Source organism: Pleurodeles waltl, chromosome 5, assembly GCF_031143425.1.
Source record: "Pleurodeles waltl isolate 20211129_DDA chromosome 5, aPleWal1.hap1.20221129, whole genome shotgun sequence".
In the NCBI taxonomy this organism is placed as follows: domain Eukaryota; kingdom Metazoa; phylum Chordata; class Amphibia; order Caudata; family Salamandridae; genus Pleurodeles; species Pleurodeles waltl.
In genome coordinates this window covers 572,828,350-572,845,361 of record NC_090444.1, presented here as the reverse complement: position 1 = coordinate 572,845,361, position 17,012 = coordinate 572,828,350, and the positions used below count along the sequence as shown (strand labels likewise).

Below are 17,012 nucleotides of genomic sequence, written 5' to 3'. Positions count from 1 at the left end.
CAGCCTCAAAGGGTAGTGCTTTTTGTCTGTTAATGGTTACATCTCTTACGCATCCCATCTGATACGCTCTGTTAGAACCATTTGCACTCTTTTTTTCACTCATTTCCCCCCTTAGGCTCACTCAGTTAATTCAACTGTAATCTCTCTATCTTGTCTGTGAGACTTAAAACCAAAGCACATAGTTGGCCAACTTCTTCCCTTATCAGGGCAATTATCTCCTCGTGACTCCTATTATTATCAAGTATCATATCTAGTTTCTCCAACCTAACCGTTGTGTAAGCTAGTGACTGCCCAGATGCATCCTTGAGGGAGGAGCTCCTCACTGTCTCATCCTTTGCAAGAGGGCTATATCTGTTTATACTAATCATTTCAGGATTAATAACTTCAACAACTGCTTTCTTCTCACTTCTAACATTTTGCCCGGGTACCTCTTCAACCATTGATAAGTTGGGCTGTGAAAGACCACCTTTTCTAAAAAGGTTGTATTCCCACAACTCGTTAGACAAGAGATGTATTCCACTGCCCTGACAAAGTATATCTCATCACATTTAGAGATTAGATTTCTGTGCCTTTAGCATAGACGCCACCTTGGTGGCCCTGCTGAAGTTCTGCTGTGGAACACAAATTTGCTGTAGGACACAATGTTCAATACACCCACACAACAAAGTTTTCTGTTTGTCAAAAACAAGCTCTGAAAGCTGGAGTTTGTTACTGAAAAACAAAAAAAATCTCTGACCTACTGGTAGTTTTTACCAGAGTGCCAATCCTATTCATCCCTATCTCATTTTCAGGACAGCCGGGCTTTACCTGGCCGCCACAAAAGAGGAAAACTTATACACTGGAATGTCCGCCTTCAAGAAAATGAATGGCCTGAGCCACCTAGACCTATAGCCCGATATCCGATGAGCCATTGGTCAAAGGCTTCCACCATCGGAGTGTCAGTCATAAATTCTTTTATTTGGCTTAAACCTTAAAAGTATAAAAACAATGAGTTGTACAAAATTCATTATAAAAAATCCTATCTCATAAACAATTAATTAAACACAAATTCATTAAAAAGTGTCTTATTACATTATGCAATCGCATACAAAATTCTTAATTCATTCTAATTCTTATCAACCAACTCTATTTACATAATTCATTAAATTATTCTAACCTTGAATAACTTTTCTTTTACTACTAGTCCTTCAAGGTACAAAATGTCTAACAAATTGTCCAACATGTGATTCTAATAAGACTTAAATCCTTACAGTTTCAATAAAGTGCAATTTTCAATATGAAATGCTCTGTATTTTACTTCACGCCTCACTATAATGTGGCAAATTTTCTATATGACCATCGGCCAATATAATTTTAAGATGATCAATTTACAACAATTTAAACTCTTCATTCAACTTTGCTCCCTACGATATACCGGGCCCTATAAATCCAGTTAAAACCCCTCTTAATCCAATAAAAAATTGGCCTAGCGCACACGTTACATTCAGAAACCTCATGTCTACTAGTAACTTGAGTGCTTGATCCCGATTAATAATATTATACTCCTTAAAAATTGGTCTTAAAAACTTCTTGCGCACTTCTAAAAGCTAATAATCCAAAAGTAGATGTTGCGTGCTACGTTTGTGTAATAAACCACAAGTACAAAGGCCCTCGGTGTTCTTAAGAAATGCTTTTACTTTGGGATCCCTATAGCCTGGGTTTAACCCAGTTCTGAACTGTAACACTGAGTCCCTTAATCTTGGGTTAGGTAGACCCTCTATATAGGGGAAATTTTCCAGATTCCTCCATCCACCCACCATAGCCTGGGTTGAGATTTTACACTCCAGGTACTTCAGATCTATTTCTCTTGCCCTTTCCTTCACCATTATTCGTAGGTTCTGTTTCGGAATTTGTTCTCCACACCACTGGTTGCCGGGTAAGCCTAAGAGGACGCAGATCTTTTCCAACCGTCCTCCCACTTGTGACGCCCTGTATAACTCGCTTGTTATTATTTCTTTTTTACACAATCTCGCAATCTTACAAATCCCCTCATCTCTTATGCTTAGCCAAAACTTCAGCACAGCTTGCAGTCCCTGGTAAGTCCATGCTGTCATTTGACATTCTGCTCTTATAGCTTGTAGCATACTTGAAGGAGGCAGTGATAGCATACGCTTTACACAAATGCCTTCTTCTGTCTCCCAATTTAATTTCCCCAAAAATGTTAAAACTTCTACCCCATATTGAAACTGGGGACGTACCATAGCATTAAAAGCAGAAATGACCGGCTGGAGGGAAGGTCCCCCATATTTACTACTAAATTGTCTCAATCCCCAAACCGAAGATAGTACTTTATTTTTTAGGACTTCAATATGATCTTTCCATCTCAAATCTGAGTCGAACCACATGCCCAGATGTTTATATTTTTTTACCTTCTCTATTTTTTCTCCTCCTAGACGGTAAGTAAATGCACTCTTTCCTTTCTCTATTGACATTATTTTTGTTTTATCCATATTTACTACACTTTTTTTTCCTTTGGCAATAGGAATAAAACACCTCCAATTTCCTTTGTAGTCCTAACTGCGTCATGGCCATTATCAGTAGATCATCAGCATATAGTAAGCGGGAAGCATGCAAGCCATCCATTTTTGGGCATAGGCCTTTAACCTCCTTCAGCAGCCCTGGCAAGTCTGACAGAAATAATGTAAATAATATTGGGGCCAACACACAACCCTGGCGAAGTCCGTTTTTTATAGGGATCTTTTTTGAGAGTGAACAACTCATTTCTAGAATTACTTGGGCCCAATTTTGTGAATGCAGACCCTGAAGGAGAAATAATAAATCTGAACTGATCCCTAACTGTTTTAGCATATTCCACAATAGTTTTCTGTCTACCAGATCAAATGTGGCACAAAAATCAATAAAACAGCAAAACAGGCTTCTTCGCATTTCAATTGATTTTTTTGCTAATGACCACAGACTAAAGCAGTGGTCAATTGTCGAGTGCCCTTCTTTAAACCAGCCTTATTCTACTGGTATCAAATAATTTTCCTCTGCCCATTCTTTAATCAATCCCAGCAGTATCTTTGTAAATACCTTTTCTCCTACATCTAATAAGCTTTTCAGGCAGTAATTTTTTGGTTGTGTAGGGTCCTCCTTTTTATGAATCGGTCTTATCGTAGCACCCTTCCAATTCTCTGGGAAACACCCGTAATCAAGAATTTTATAAAATGTAGTATGAAAAAATTGGACCCACCAATCAATGTTTTTCTTTACTATTATTGCTGGGAGATTGTCTGGGCCTGCCAGTTTGGTTAGTTTAAGTGCTACAATAGTTTCTTTTATCTTTTGTGGGACAAAAGCTAATCTCATGCCCACACCAATCTTCCTAGTAGCTCCATATTCTTCCTCATCGCCAGGACCTTTATATACAGTAGACAAATATTTATACCAATCCTCTTCTCCAATCAGACACCGCATAGTTCCTGACATTTTCCCCTCCCTTGCCAACTGCCAAAAGCCCCTGATATTCCATGTACTTATCACCTCAATCATTGTATCCCAGTTCTTCTTAATATATGCCCATTTCCTCTGCCTTATAATTATTTTATAACTTTGTTTTGCCTGGCAAAGCTTCTCTTCTATAACCATAGAAGGTCTTTTCTTATATTCTCTTTTCTAACCTTCACAACTTTTGCTTTTTACACCTGCACTCCCAATTAAACCATCTATTGCTATTAATAATCCTATATACTTCTCCTTTCGTCTTTCCCTCTTGCAATATTTTTTATTTGGTTTTCAAGCAGTCAACCATTAGCGCAATACCCCTATTATAACCTTTGAAAATATCTTTTGGATCTTCTTCCATTCTAAAATTTGGATAGTTTACTATCAGTTCATTAAGCGCTTTCAAACTACTTTCTGTAAGTCGGGTCGTTATCCTGTGAGGGAACTCAACCTGGGCTATCAGCGCCTTTTCTCTTTCTTTTTGGTTTTTATCGGCTGACCGAATTGTTAAACGGAGTGGCCAATGGTCGCTACCCTCTATATACTCAACTCCAAAGTCCAACACTTCTCCAAAAAAACAGGTATTATTAAAAGTATAGTCGATGGGACATGCCTGATTGCTTAGACGAAAGGTCTGTTTTGCCGGGGGATCCGTATTCATACGTCCGTTCAAACAGAACATACCTAGTGAGCCTAAGATTCTTACTAAGGACAAATCACTGATGGAATATTCTACAGTTGAAAAAATGCTACTTGGGATTTGTGCAGCCACCAGTAACTCCTTGTACTATTTATCACTACTTTTGAGGTCAAGTTTGTGATTGAAATCTCCCAACATTAGAGTCACATACCATGCTGTACCAATACATAGTAATTCCAAATCTTCCTCAAACAGCCCCCGCTGGATGTCATAATCATGCATACACCCCGGTTGTATATACACATTAATTGTCCTAAGCTGTTTCAAACCTCCTATTGTATTGTAAAGATCTACATGGCCTACCAATAACCAGCGACATTTAGATTTAATTTCTGGAAACTTGTTTGCTATTCTAGTTGAGGCTAAAGTTATTAGGTCCCCAGATGGGTGGCCTAGCCCTTGCTGTGTTGCTCCTCTAAAAAGCCTCATAAAACCGTCTACTGGTTCAGGTTCCTCACATAGCCAAGTTTCCTGGAGACACAATATATCATACTTTTCTAACTCTCCTTTAAATAGGTCTTGTTTTGAATGTTTTTTATACCCTCCCAAATTCCAGGAAAAGATCAGATGGATGTGCGCAGGGCTTAATTCCTAGTACACATAATTCAATTCTCCCCCACTGTAATTATCAAGGGGCTCAGAACAATTCCTCCACTATGATTCATTATACTGAGTAACTACAGTTACGCTTAGACTGCCATTATATCCATCCACCCACCTTCTTTGATTTTTATTACGTAACAAATTACACTGCACTTGATTTGGGCACTGGCCTGCATGGCACCTGAGGGCTCTACTATTTCGTTCCTCACTCTCTAACTCACTTTGTTGTAATAACCTTATACCTTCCTTTATTAGCTATGCCTCTGCTTGCAGCACCAGTCGTCTAATACATTCAGAATAGAAGAGTACTTTTGTCACCTCTTCCCCCTCCGTGCTTAATATAAATCCTATTTGCTTTAAATCTTCTGACTCAATCCCACATAAGCTTGGACACAAAGCCATAACTTCCAAAAGGCGTGTACGATTCAATGGCTTTAACTTCCTTTGCTGTTTCCTCCCAATCTCTCTTCCCCCGGGCTCCAAAAATATCCACCTCCATTTACTTCCACTGGGACTATCCCACTCCCTCTTTTCCCCTGGGCCGTTAGGTGAAAACAAAACCCCGCTCTTCACTGGGCAAACTGGTTTGACTAAGTCTCTACTACCCCTACTTCTTACTAATCTCTTAGTGTTGTTCTCTCCCTCTAGCCCACTACTCACTCCTCTATCTTCCCTTTCTCCCATTACCACTCCTTGGCTACTATTCCTTCTACCCTTCTTTCTTTCTCCTCGCTGACTATCTTCTCCATAGGGTATGCTAGGAACTTTTTGTGATGTGGCCCCTTGCCCTGGGGCAGCTACTTCCCACCCCTGACCTTGGTCAGTCCTTAAGTTGTTAACCCCTTCGCTGCCAGGCCTTTTCCCCCTCCTGTGCCAGGCCTTTTTTTGCCTATTTGGGGCAGTTCGCACTTAGGCCCTCATAACTTTTTGTCCACATAAGCTAACCAAGCCAAATTTGCGTCCTTTTTTTTCCAACATCCTAGGGATTCTAGAGGTACCCAGACTTTGTGGGTTCCCCTGAAGGAGGCCAAGAAATTGCCCAAAATACAGGGAAAATTTCGTTTTTTTCCAAAAAATTGGAAAAAGTGGCTGCAGAAGAAGGCTTGTGGTTTTTCCCCTGAAAATGGCATCAACAAAGGGTTTGCGGTGCTAAACTCAGCAGCTTCCCAGCTTTCAGGAACAGGCAGACTTGAATCAGACAACCCAATTTTTCAACACAATATTGGCATTTTACTGGGACATACCCCATTTTTGCAATTTTTTGTGCTTTCAGCCTCCTTCCAGTCAGTGACAGAAATGGGCATGAAACCAATGCTGGATCCCAGAAACCTAAACATTTCTGAAAAGTAGACAAAATTCTGAATTCAGCAAGGGGTCATTTGTGTAGATCCTACAAGGGTTTCCTACAGAAAATAACAACTAAAAAAGATAAATATTGAAATTGAGGTGAAAAAAACATAAATGTTTCTCTACGTTTTACTCTGTAACTTTTCCCTGCAATGTCAGATTATCAAAAGCAATATACCGTTACATCTGCTGGACTCCTCTGGTTGCGGGAATATATAGGGCTTGTAGGTTCATCAAGAACCCAAGGAACCCAGAGCCAATAAATGAGCTGCACCCTGCAGTGCGTTTTCATTCTATACCGGGTACACAGCAATTCATTTGCTGAAATATAAAGAGTAAAAAATTGCTATCAAGAAAACCTTTGTATTTCCAAAAAGGGCACAAGATAAGGTGTTGAGGAGCAGTGGTTATTTGCACATCTCTGAATTCCGGGGTACTAGCATGTGAATTACAGGGCATTTCTCAAATAGATGTCTTTTTTACACACTCTCCTATATTTGGAAGGAAAAAATGTAGAGAAAGACAAGGGGCAATAACACTTGTTTTGCTAATCTATGTTCCCCCAAGTCTCCCGATAAAAATGATACCTCACTTGTGTGGGTAGGCATAGGGCCCGCGACAGGAAACGCCCCAAAGCGCAATGTGGACACATCCAATTTTTTTAAAGAAAACAGAGGTGTTTTTTGCGAAGTGCCTACCTGTAGATTTTGGCCTCTAGCTCAGCCGGCACCTAGGGAAACCTACCAAACCTGTGCATTTCTGAAAACTAGAGACCTAGGGGAATCCAAGGAGGGGTGACTTGCGGGGCTCGGACCAGGTTCTGTTACCCAGAATCCTTTGCAAACCTCAAAATTTGGCTAAAAAAACACATGTTCCTCACATTTCTGTGGCAGAAAGTTCTGGAATCTGAGAGGAGCCACAAATTTCCTTCCACCCAGCGTTCCCCCAAGTCTCCCGATAAAAATGATACCTCACTTGTGTGGGTAGGCCTAGCGCCCGCAACAGGAAACGCCCCAAAGCGCAACGTGGACACATCCAAATTTTTGAAAGAAAACAGTGCCTACCTGTGGATTTTGGCCTGTAGCTCAGCCGGCACGTAGGGAAACCTACCAACCCTGTGCATTTTTGAAAACTAGAGACATAGGGGAATCCAAGATGGGGTGACTTGTGGGGCTCGGACCAGGTTCTGTTACCCAGAATCCTTTGCAAACCTCAAAATTTGGCTAAAAAAACACATGTTCCTCACATTTCTGTGGCAGAAAGTTCTGGAATCTGAGAGGAGCCACAAATTTCTTTCCACCCAGCGTTCCCCTAAGTCTCTCGATAAAAATGGTACCTCACTTCTGTGGGTAGGCCTAGCGCCCACGAAAGGAAATGGCCCAAAACACAACGTGGACACAACATATTTTTTCACAGAAAACAGAGGTGTTTTTTGCAAAGTGCCTACCTGTGGAGTTTGGCCTCTAGCTCAGCCGGCCCCGGGAGGGGGGGGGGGGGGGGGCAGAAATGCCCTAAAATAAATTTGACCCCCCCCCAAACCCCCCATGCCCGGGAACGACCCTTGCCTACGGGGTCGCTCCCCCTGCGTGACATTGGCGCCAAAAAACAAATCCCCGGTGCCTAGTGGTTTCTGCCCCCTTGGGGGCAGATTGACCTAAAATCAGCCAATCTGCCCCCAGGGGGGCAGAAATGGTCTAAATACAATTTGCCCCCCAGGGGAGCGACCCTTGCCTGATGGGTTGCTCCCCATCTCTAAAAAAAGAAAAAAAAACACAAAAAGAAAATTTGCCCTGGCGCCTAGAGAAATGGCCTAAAATAAATCCCCCCCCCAGGGAGCGACCCTTGCCTAAGGGGTCGCTCCCCTTGCGTGAAATTCACGCAAAGAAAAAACTCCCTGGTGTCTAGTGGTTTCTACCCCCCTTGGGGGCAGATTGGCCTCATCAAAATAGGCCAATCTGCCCCCAAGGGGGGCAGAAATGGCCTAAATATAATTTTCCCCCAAGGGGAGCGACCCTTGCCTAAGGGGTCGCTCCCCACCTAAAAAAAAAAACAAAAAACGTTAAAAAAAATAAACAAATAAATTATCCCTGGTGCCTAGAGGTTTTAAAATATTTCAGCTCCTCTGTTATCCCTTGTAATTGGGTTTTATGTACCTTTCCTAAACTATTATTTGCCGTCAGCACTTCTAAAATTGCATGCATAGTCTTTTGCATTAGAAACATTACATCTAGAAGTGACTCAGCAGGTACGGCAGTAGTACCCAAGGCAAATGCCGAATGTCTACCCAAGAGAGAAGACAGCAAAAGTGTATCTGGATCTATACCGTCTGCAACAATCCCCACCATCGGAGTGAATTTTCACTTCGCTGTCAAACACATGGCACAGCCACTAACTTTAAATAGAGCAGAGGGAACTGAGAGTTTGGCAGACAGGGTGCATCACTTTTTTGGCAGACTATTCTGTCCATCAAACTCTACATGATGGCCTATTTAATTTCAGAAAATCATGACACTGCTACCCCATTGATAACTGTTGAAATAACTGTGAATGAGTAGATGAAAACCTACCTTACGTCCGTCTGATTAAATTCTGGGGGCAAATGTTGCTTATTCTCAAGTTGGTTCTTTTTGTTACTAAACAAATGATGTTCTTGTTCTTTAGCAGTGGATTGTTCTTCTACTTGATCTTCCTTGTTGTGGCTGAATTGTCTTTTAAACCAGGAAGGTAATACAATGTATCCCACCAAGGCTTCATTTTCCTGTAATTGAACACAGCTTTAATCAAACTTTTTTTTGTGTGTGTGTGTGTTTGTGTGTGTGCGTGTGCACACGCGTGCGTGCATATTGGTCAGTTCAACTGTCATTCAAATTTTGCTTCCATCCACCACAATATACAACATAGAACATCGGGTCAGCCCACTTCAGTCTTTGGCCTTCCTGCATGAAGGATAGAATTTTGCCTGCTATCATGTGGACATCCACCTAAAAAGAAGTGCACTTCAGTGTCAGGGCGACAATACTTTATTTTGCCAATACTTTTTCTTTTCATTCATTATACTTTTTAATTTTGTTTTAGTCATCCTTCAATGTTCAGACTATGTGCTTGATTATGATTTTGGCGGATGGGATACTCCATCACAAACGTGGCGGATATCCCATCTGCCGTATTACAAGTTCCATTATATCCTATGGAACTTGTAAGACGGCGGATGGGATATGCGTCACGTTTGTGATGGAGTATCTCATCTGCCAAGATCATAATCAGACCCTATGTCTGCAGGTTACAGCAATTCAAGCCTTGGGTACTTTTTTTGTGACTAAAAGAATTATATTTTCATTTGATGTGAAATAAAACTAAAAATGGGTTTCTATAATTACTCTAACTACACCAGCCTGTTAGCAGTGTACAATTAAAATTACATATGCAATTTCATTATATTATAATAAAAATGTATTACTGCAAGCATATTGTACCTATGTTTATATGAGGCGTATACATGCAGCAAAACAACAACTACATGCCACGACAAACAACGACTGCCATTACAACAACAAAGCAACATAAAAAAAGTTTTTTTAAACGGCCCAGAGTAGGGTCGCCCTGAACCCCTAGCTTTAGTCTAGGGGTTCTTCACAGACCCCACCAGGGCTACATATATATATATATATATATATATATATATATATATATATATATATATATATAGATGGATATATATATTTTTTTTAAAGGGTCATGTCCCGCTCTTTTCTTTGATTTCACCCCTGAGTGGGTCAGGTCCTGAGGGCATTCGGGGCTTAAAAAGGAGGGGGTGCATGGCTTCCCTCCCAGGGCTTTTATTAGCCCCAAGAACCACCACTGCCCCAGAGAGATGAGACGGACATTTGCAGGGGCCACAGGGCCTTCCTGCACCCAGGGACCACCACCTCACTGGGGCAAAACAGTAATTTCAAATGGGGGAGGCCCGTACAGCCTCCCCCACAGCCCTGAGGACCGTCACTTCCCAAGGACAAAATATGAATTGAATGCTGGGAGGCCCGTGCACCCCACCCCCGCAGACACAGGCACCATCACCTCCCCGGGGTTAAATATGAAATTAATGCAGGAGAGCCCATGTAGACCAACCCCTGCAGCCCTGGGGACTAACACTTCTCCGTGGTTGAAATAAAATAATGAAGGAGGTCTGTCGTAGAACCTCGGCCCCGTTGGGACCACCACCTCCCCGAGGCTAAAATAAACATTGGAGGGGGACCTTGTGGCCCCCACGCATGGAGCCATACATGGCCCTAGGGACCGCCACCACCCAGGGCTGGCTCCTGCTATGTCCTGGGATACCCACTACTGAGACCGAGCTGTTTGCTCTGACTTGACGGGAGGGTTGACAGCTCCTTCCAAATCAGAGCAAACACTCCGGTTCATGCGGGCGAGAGCTCTCAAAGTGCTCTCGCCCACTGGAAGCAGAGATGTGGGTAGGAAAAAAGATGAAACTATGGCTTTTGCACACAGGCACCTGCATTTTTAGCAGTGCCGGCTACCACAGGAGTCGGGAAAGCAGCTAAGACCTCTGGGGCACTTGAGGGTCCCAGCAGTCCCATTCACCCTGGATGTCCACATATTCGGGCCAGGGGGGATGGGGGCTCCTGCGGCTGAAATCGGCCCAAGGAGGGGGGCTGCACAGCCCCGTTGAATGAAGGTTGAGCCCCAGGGGATGGAGTCCCTATGGCCAAAAAAGGCCCAGGGAGGGGGGCCATGCAGCCCCCCCATCTCTTTATGGCTGGGCTCCAGGGGATGGGGTCCTCGGGCTGAAATTGGCCCAGGGAGGAGGGGACACGTGCCCCCTGGATTCAAAGTTCTCCCTTTCAATTGCTATGAGTATTATGAGTGTGCAAATGTGCAAATCACCTTGAAGCTGTGCCCGCTTGGCCCGCACTGCCGACCTTAGTAGTAATCAAAGGTCTTCACACATTTTAGCAGGATGATGGACAGCACACCAAAGGGCCCCCATTTGTGTTTCCCACCGTTTTGTGGTGGTGTGATCTTGATGCAGATAAATAGGAGGACATGTCCACAAAAAAAAGAATCACTTGCGTCATATAGATAAGAGAAAGGACCCGGGTTGGGTGGAGATTTACGTCTTTGTAGTCTTGTTGGTCTCCCTATATAGAGAAGGATTCATGTTATTACAGAATTTTAGAGAAAGAGGCAGCACGAACGATCATGTTGCCAAAACGCACACAAAGTCACTGGTGACATTTCCTTCTGGTCATTCACCCAAGGAGGCAGAAAGAACTCTACTTGGGTAGATATTTTGTGCAAACCTGTGGACTATTGTTGGATAAAAGGGCAGGTGAGGTTCCTCTGTGGCTGAGTCACTCACACATATACTGACACACCCACACAGTCACTCACACACCCACTCACAGATATACTCAGACACTCATGTACCCACTCACAGACCCACTCAGAGACTCAGGCACCCACTCACAGATCCACTCAGACATTCACGCACCCACTTACAGACCCTCTCAGACATTCATGCACCCACTAACAGACCTACTCAGACTCATGCACTCGCTCACAGGCACACTCAAACTCATGTGCCCACTGACAGACCTACTGAAACACGCACCCACAGACCACTGATAAACTCAAGCACTCACTCACAGACCCACTAAGGCACTCATACATCCACTCACAGACCCACTCCGACATTAATGCACACACTCACAGACCCACTCAAACTCTCACACACACACTCACTGAGCTACACTCACACACCCACTCATAGAGACACTCACACCCACTCTCACACCAAGACACCCTTTCACACCTACTCTCACAATCACTCTCATACCCACTCCCACACCCACATAGAGCCTCTCACACCCAGACAGACACTCTCACACCCAGAAACACCGTCTCACACCTATTTTCACACACAGAGAGACAGGTCCCGTGGCCAACCCCCGCCACTCACTGCCAAAGACCATGTGCAGCAGTGGTTGGATTAACATATATTAATGAAAATTACTTTATGTTAAAAAAAAACATAGAAATTCACTGAAAAAAACAAAAGTTACAGTGACGTTATAGTTAGGTTCTGAATTAATTCACACAAAGCAAGAGAAATTCAGCAGTTATAGTTAGAATTATTTCAAGTACCTATAACTCGCAGCCTCAGGTAACTATAACCCGCACCCTCACCATGCACTGCTAATTACACAAGATATCACAGCACTCACGATAATTTTTATAACATCAATAAATATGTGAATGAAACATTAGCAGTCAATTTATTGAAGAAAAAACTGTGCGTGGTGGGAGCGCGAGTTATAAAGCTGAGTCCTAATATGCCAGCCAACACTTCCTTCTTGAGTTATATATTGGTAGTTGTGGTATAGTGATCTCACCTCCACTTAGACGCGTAGTAATGTTAGTGTGTGTTGTGAATAAAAATTCATACAGTGTATGTGGTGCTGGTCAAGTATGAAAGCCCTAGTACCCACAACTGAAAGATCATTGGTCCCATAGCGAACCACTGGGACTTATTTAACAAAAGTACCCTCCACACATATTATGTTAAAACAAAGTTCCAGGTCAGAATACCTTCACAGAAAGGATGCGTAGAAAAGCAGGTGAAATTCAAGTCCTTTTATTGGCATACAAAGGTAAATCCTCTACAGCCGAAACGTGTTTCATCACTTTAGGGATTTTTTCAAGGCTAATGATAATGTCCCAAAACAGGCTATACAATCATGTGTGAAAAATCTTCAAGAAAAATAGAAAATTAAACATGTCTATACTGTTGGTTGTGGGAGTCGGAAGGCTATCTGTGAGCCTGGTCATCCTGTTACAACTAAGTGTAGAGTCCATGGAAGTCACTTATATAGTGGGGAGTGGTCGTGTCAAAAGATCATGGGGAAATTCTGTAGAATCCCCAGAAACAGGTGCAGTAGTGTAAGGTCCCAGAGAGAACAAAACTGTGCACAGACCATGATAAGTCCATTCTCTGGAATAACTATGTTGCAGTGCAGTGTGACATTCATGGCAAGCATGCTTCCTTGTTGAGTGTTGGCAGCCAAACAGATATCAGAACTTGGATAGGTGGATCTGCGGAGGATCCATGTCCCTAAATACCTATATGTATTGGCCTTTATTTTCTCTAAAACCACTGAACAGATTTACACCAAATTACAAAAAGCATGCTTTCTGGACCAAAAGCTAGCTTTCTGCCAAATTTGGCATAATTCCGTCCAACATTTCGGGCTGGAGCCGTGTTCAAAATCTCTATGTGAAAATGAATGTGGAAAACACATTTTGCCCCCACCTCCTTATCTCGGTCCCCACTTGACAGAACACCCAGAAATTTTAAAGACAGCACCTGAACTAACTGAAGAATATGTTTTGAAATTTTTGTTAAGATTTGTCAAGCGGTGCCAAATTATTGGCAAAAAAAAAAATGCTCTACCTATGGAAACTAGATCCTAACTATAATTATCTACTTTCCATAGAAAAAGCTTTGTTTGACTTGCCTATATCTTTGGTACCATTTGACGGATATTCATTAAATTTTACAAAAAAGTGTCCTGGTGATTCTTGTTGTGCATGGGAAGTTTTGGGGTGATCCGTCAAATGGGGACTGAGAAAAGGGGGGAGGGAATCAAAAAACGTGGGTTTCCCATGATAATTCCCATAGGAGGTTTGAACATGACTAAAGACTGAACGACTGGACAGAATTACACCAAATTTGGCAGAAAGGTAAGTTTATTTACACAGATTAAGCTTTTGGATATTTGGTATAAATTCGTTCAGTAGTTTTTGAGATATTAAAGGGAAAATAAAATTTGTATATCACATGCCGGTAATCTTTCACAACGTTTTTGCGATTATCGTGGAGAATTGGCAAATGCGCCTGACAAGTGGAATGCTCTGATTGGCTAGCCACAACCTGACCAGAAAGTTGCAGCCACCATTTTAGGTAACAGGACATGGTCCCCAGGGGCTGAAAATGAAATGAAAATTAGAATAAGGGGTCAGGGTGGAGGTACCCTAATCCCACGGCTGTGATACAGGTGTCTTTGAGGGTCAAGTTATGACTTTAAATATATATTTTTTCACGACGCTCAATATTCGTGAATACGTCACAATGCTCAGAGTGGCCCTCAGTTAAGTGGTGGTTCCGGAAGTTTGGCAATTACAATTTTCCAGACAATACCACCCAATACTATCAAACTCAAGACGGGTGCTATGTCCATAATTGTGAGAGTGGAACTAATGACAAACTGCCGGAACCTCTACTGAGTTTAACGGCACTGGTCATTGGACTGATGCCTATGGGTATGTGACAATCAATCAATATATTGTGGCTATGTCCAGGGGTGCGGTGAATGGAGAGGTACATGATGGGATTATGGCAGACCATTTAGGGTGGAATTAAATGAGAGGACTGCATATTAAGGCAATTTTACATATGGCCAATTACACCAGTGTTTGAACATTTGGGGAAATCTATTCCATGATTAGAGTTTATGGTAATATTGATTTTTTATAAAAGGTATGTATCAAACGTCATCACTGCCAATTGGAGTAAAGCACTGAAATTTTATGTTAAAATGGCAGCCAGATATATGGTATTAGAACAGAGATAGCAACATTCCTCTTTTGCTAACCACATGGAATCCTCCAATGGGAACAGTTGATGTGATTTTTAAAAGACAGTGTCGGCTTCATTTTATTTCTGTTAGCATTGATGAAGGCACGTCACAGAAATACGTTTTCTGTTGGAATAAACATTGCATTTAATACCCCGTGAGTGCTCCATGAAGCTTTTATGAATATATATATATATACATATATATATATATATATAACGCTTTTTTTGACGCTGTCTTAAAAGGGGAAACCATGGTAAAGACATAGCGGTTGTAAAATAAAATAATTGTAAAAGACTTTTGTGGTAAAGGCTTTTTTGTTGTAAAGGCGTCTCATTGTTTAGCCTTCGTTGTTAAGGCTGTTTCTCATCTGTGAAGATCCAGTAGTCGTTATTCATTGGAGGTGTAACATGTGAGAAGGACTCTGTATGCTGCTGAAGGGATGCTTTGAAATTTATTACAACCTGTCAGACGTGAGGGTAGTCCAAAAATAACCCTGCACTATGGATGCAACTTGAGTCAAATGTACGAAAAAAAGTCATTCATAGGTGCATGTCACCTTCTAATTATAGAACAAAGGGGGTGACCCCTTGTAAATAATCTTGCGGTGGGCACCCCAGTTCAGATAATCTCTCTCTTCCCAGTAAATACTGAAACTAGGAAAAGCAACAGAAAGCAACAATAAAGTTCCCAATGGATATACATAACCAATCTGTATACATTTTTTTTTGCATATAAACATACAAAAGAAAAGAGACAGATATAAAATGTTTCAAGGTAATCTCACAACACGTGGATCTGTGCCTCCAAATTTCATTGTCCCTGGTGGGTAGAGTAGTCTTACTTAAATTGATAGACCCCCCTAAATTATTGTATCTCTTTGCAAATATGCCTATAACCTCAGCAAACACTTCTTTACCGCACTCCAGTCCCTCTTAAACTGATTTGGGCAAATAAGCCAGCGAGGATTGCTTTGGACTTGCTGGTTCTTCCATATGCTAAAGTGGTTGAAGTGACAGATCCAGAAATATACTATTTAGAGGTGCAGTGTCATACGCCCCGAACTCTGAGCAAGACAAGTTCTAGACCAGATTCTCAGACATGCAGATCCAGAGGACACATGTGCCATGGAAACTAAGGGACGACTATAATTGTGCTTGAGCCTGAACACGCAGCAAGCTATTCTTCGGGAATTCCATAGGTATTACTCCAGCATCTATCAAACACCAACATGGATACTGCTTGGGAAAGGAGCCTCATTCCTCACACATTTGCTGATACCACAAATCTCTGTGGTGCAGATGGAGGCCTTGGATGCCATTATACCTCCATTACCCATGGGAACTGTAGCCATCCGACTATGGAGGGATGGAGAGAATTGGGGCATTCCCCTTGCTGACAGGACACATGCAGTGTAACTGTACAGCAACAAGCTCTTGCTGTACCTCCGAGATACGGGTATGGACTTCACCCCTATCCAAAGCGTGCTGTGTTACTTCACCGGATACACCAGCCTGGCGGTAAAATGGGCCATATCATCCGTTTACCCACTACATTCTGAAATGCCCCCTCAGGACATAAGAAGTGGTGAGGCTCCTCTCCCCTTGGTGCATCTCTGCCTATAACATACCACTGTAGTTCTCCTTGATGGGAATCGCCGACCAGCGCTAGTGGCAGTGAAGTCCCTGGTTCACTTCTGGAAAAAACTGCTGCACGGCACAACAGGAAAGATTGCCCTGTCACAGGAATCCCCCGCTACAATACTACTTTAACAATTTACCCATGATCCTGCCCCATAGCTTGTTTGGAGACTTAAATATAGTGCTGACAGAACTCATTTGGGGCAATGACCACTGCCCGTTAGCCCTGAAAAACTACATCTACCTGTTGACGAAGGTGGTCCGGGGCCATGTCTTCTAAGCTTATTACCTGGTGGCCCATCTGCAATAGGTAGCTAAGTAGCTGTCGAACCGCAACTTGGAAGAAACATACTAAACTGCACACGCCTTCACCAAGGCTGAAATAAGCAGCTTCCATTAATTGTGCCAGACTCCCTATGCTCCCTGCACATCTCAATAGCTCGCAAATGTATCAAAAGAATGCGATCTTACATGACACGTCCCGCCTTATGTTCCAGGATTCCACTACATGGCCTACCCCAATACCCAGGAACATACTCTGCATGGGCTCTTAACTACTTACAGAGACCTGTTTTCTGATGGCCACCT

The 17,012-nt window shown here is 42.5% G+C and overlaps 1 protein-coding gene across 4 annotated transcripts in view; it reads right to left on the bottom strand.

Annotated features, from left to right (window-relative positions):
- LOC138295834 (uncharacterized) overlaps nt 1-17,012 on the bottom strand; it is a 1,330,477-nt gene that overhangs the window by 1,249,756 nt on the left and 63,709 nt on the right. For all 4 annotated transcript variants that reach the window (XM_069234393.1, XM_069234396.1, XM_069234394.1 and 1 more), the window contains exon 3: nt 8,701-8,891. In XM_069234393.1, coding sequence (XP_069090494.1) covers nt 8,701-8,891 — 191 coding nt within the window. The remainder of the gene's footprint in view (nt 1-8,700; nt 8,892-17,012) is intronic.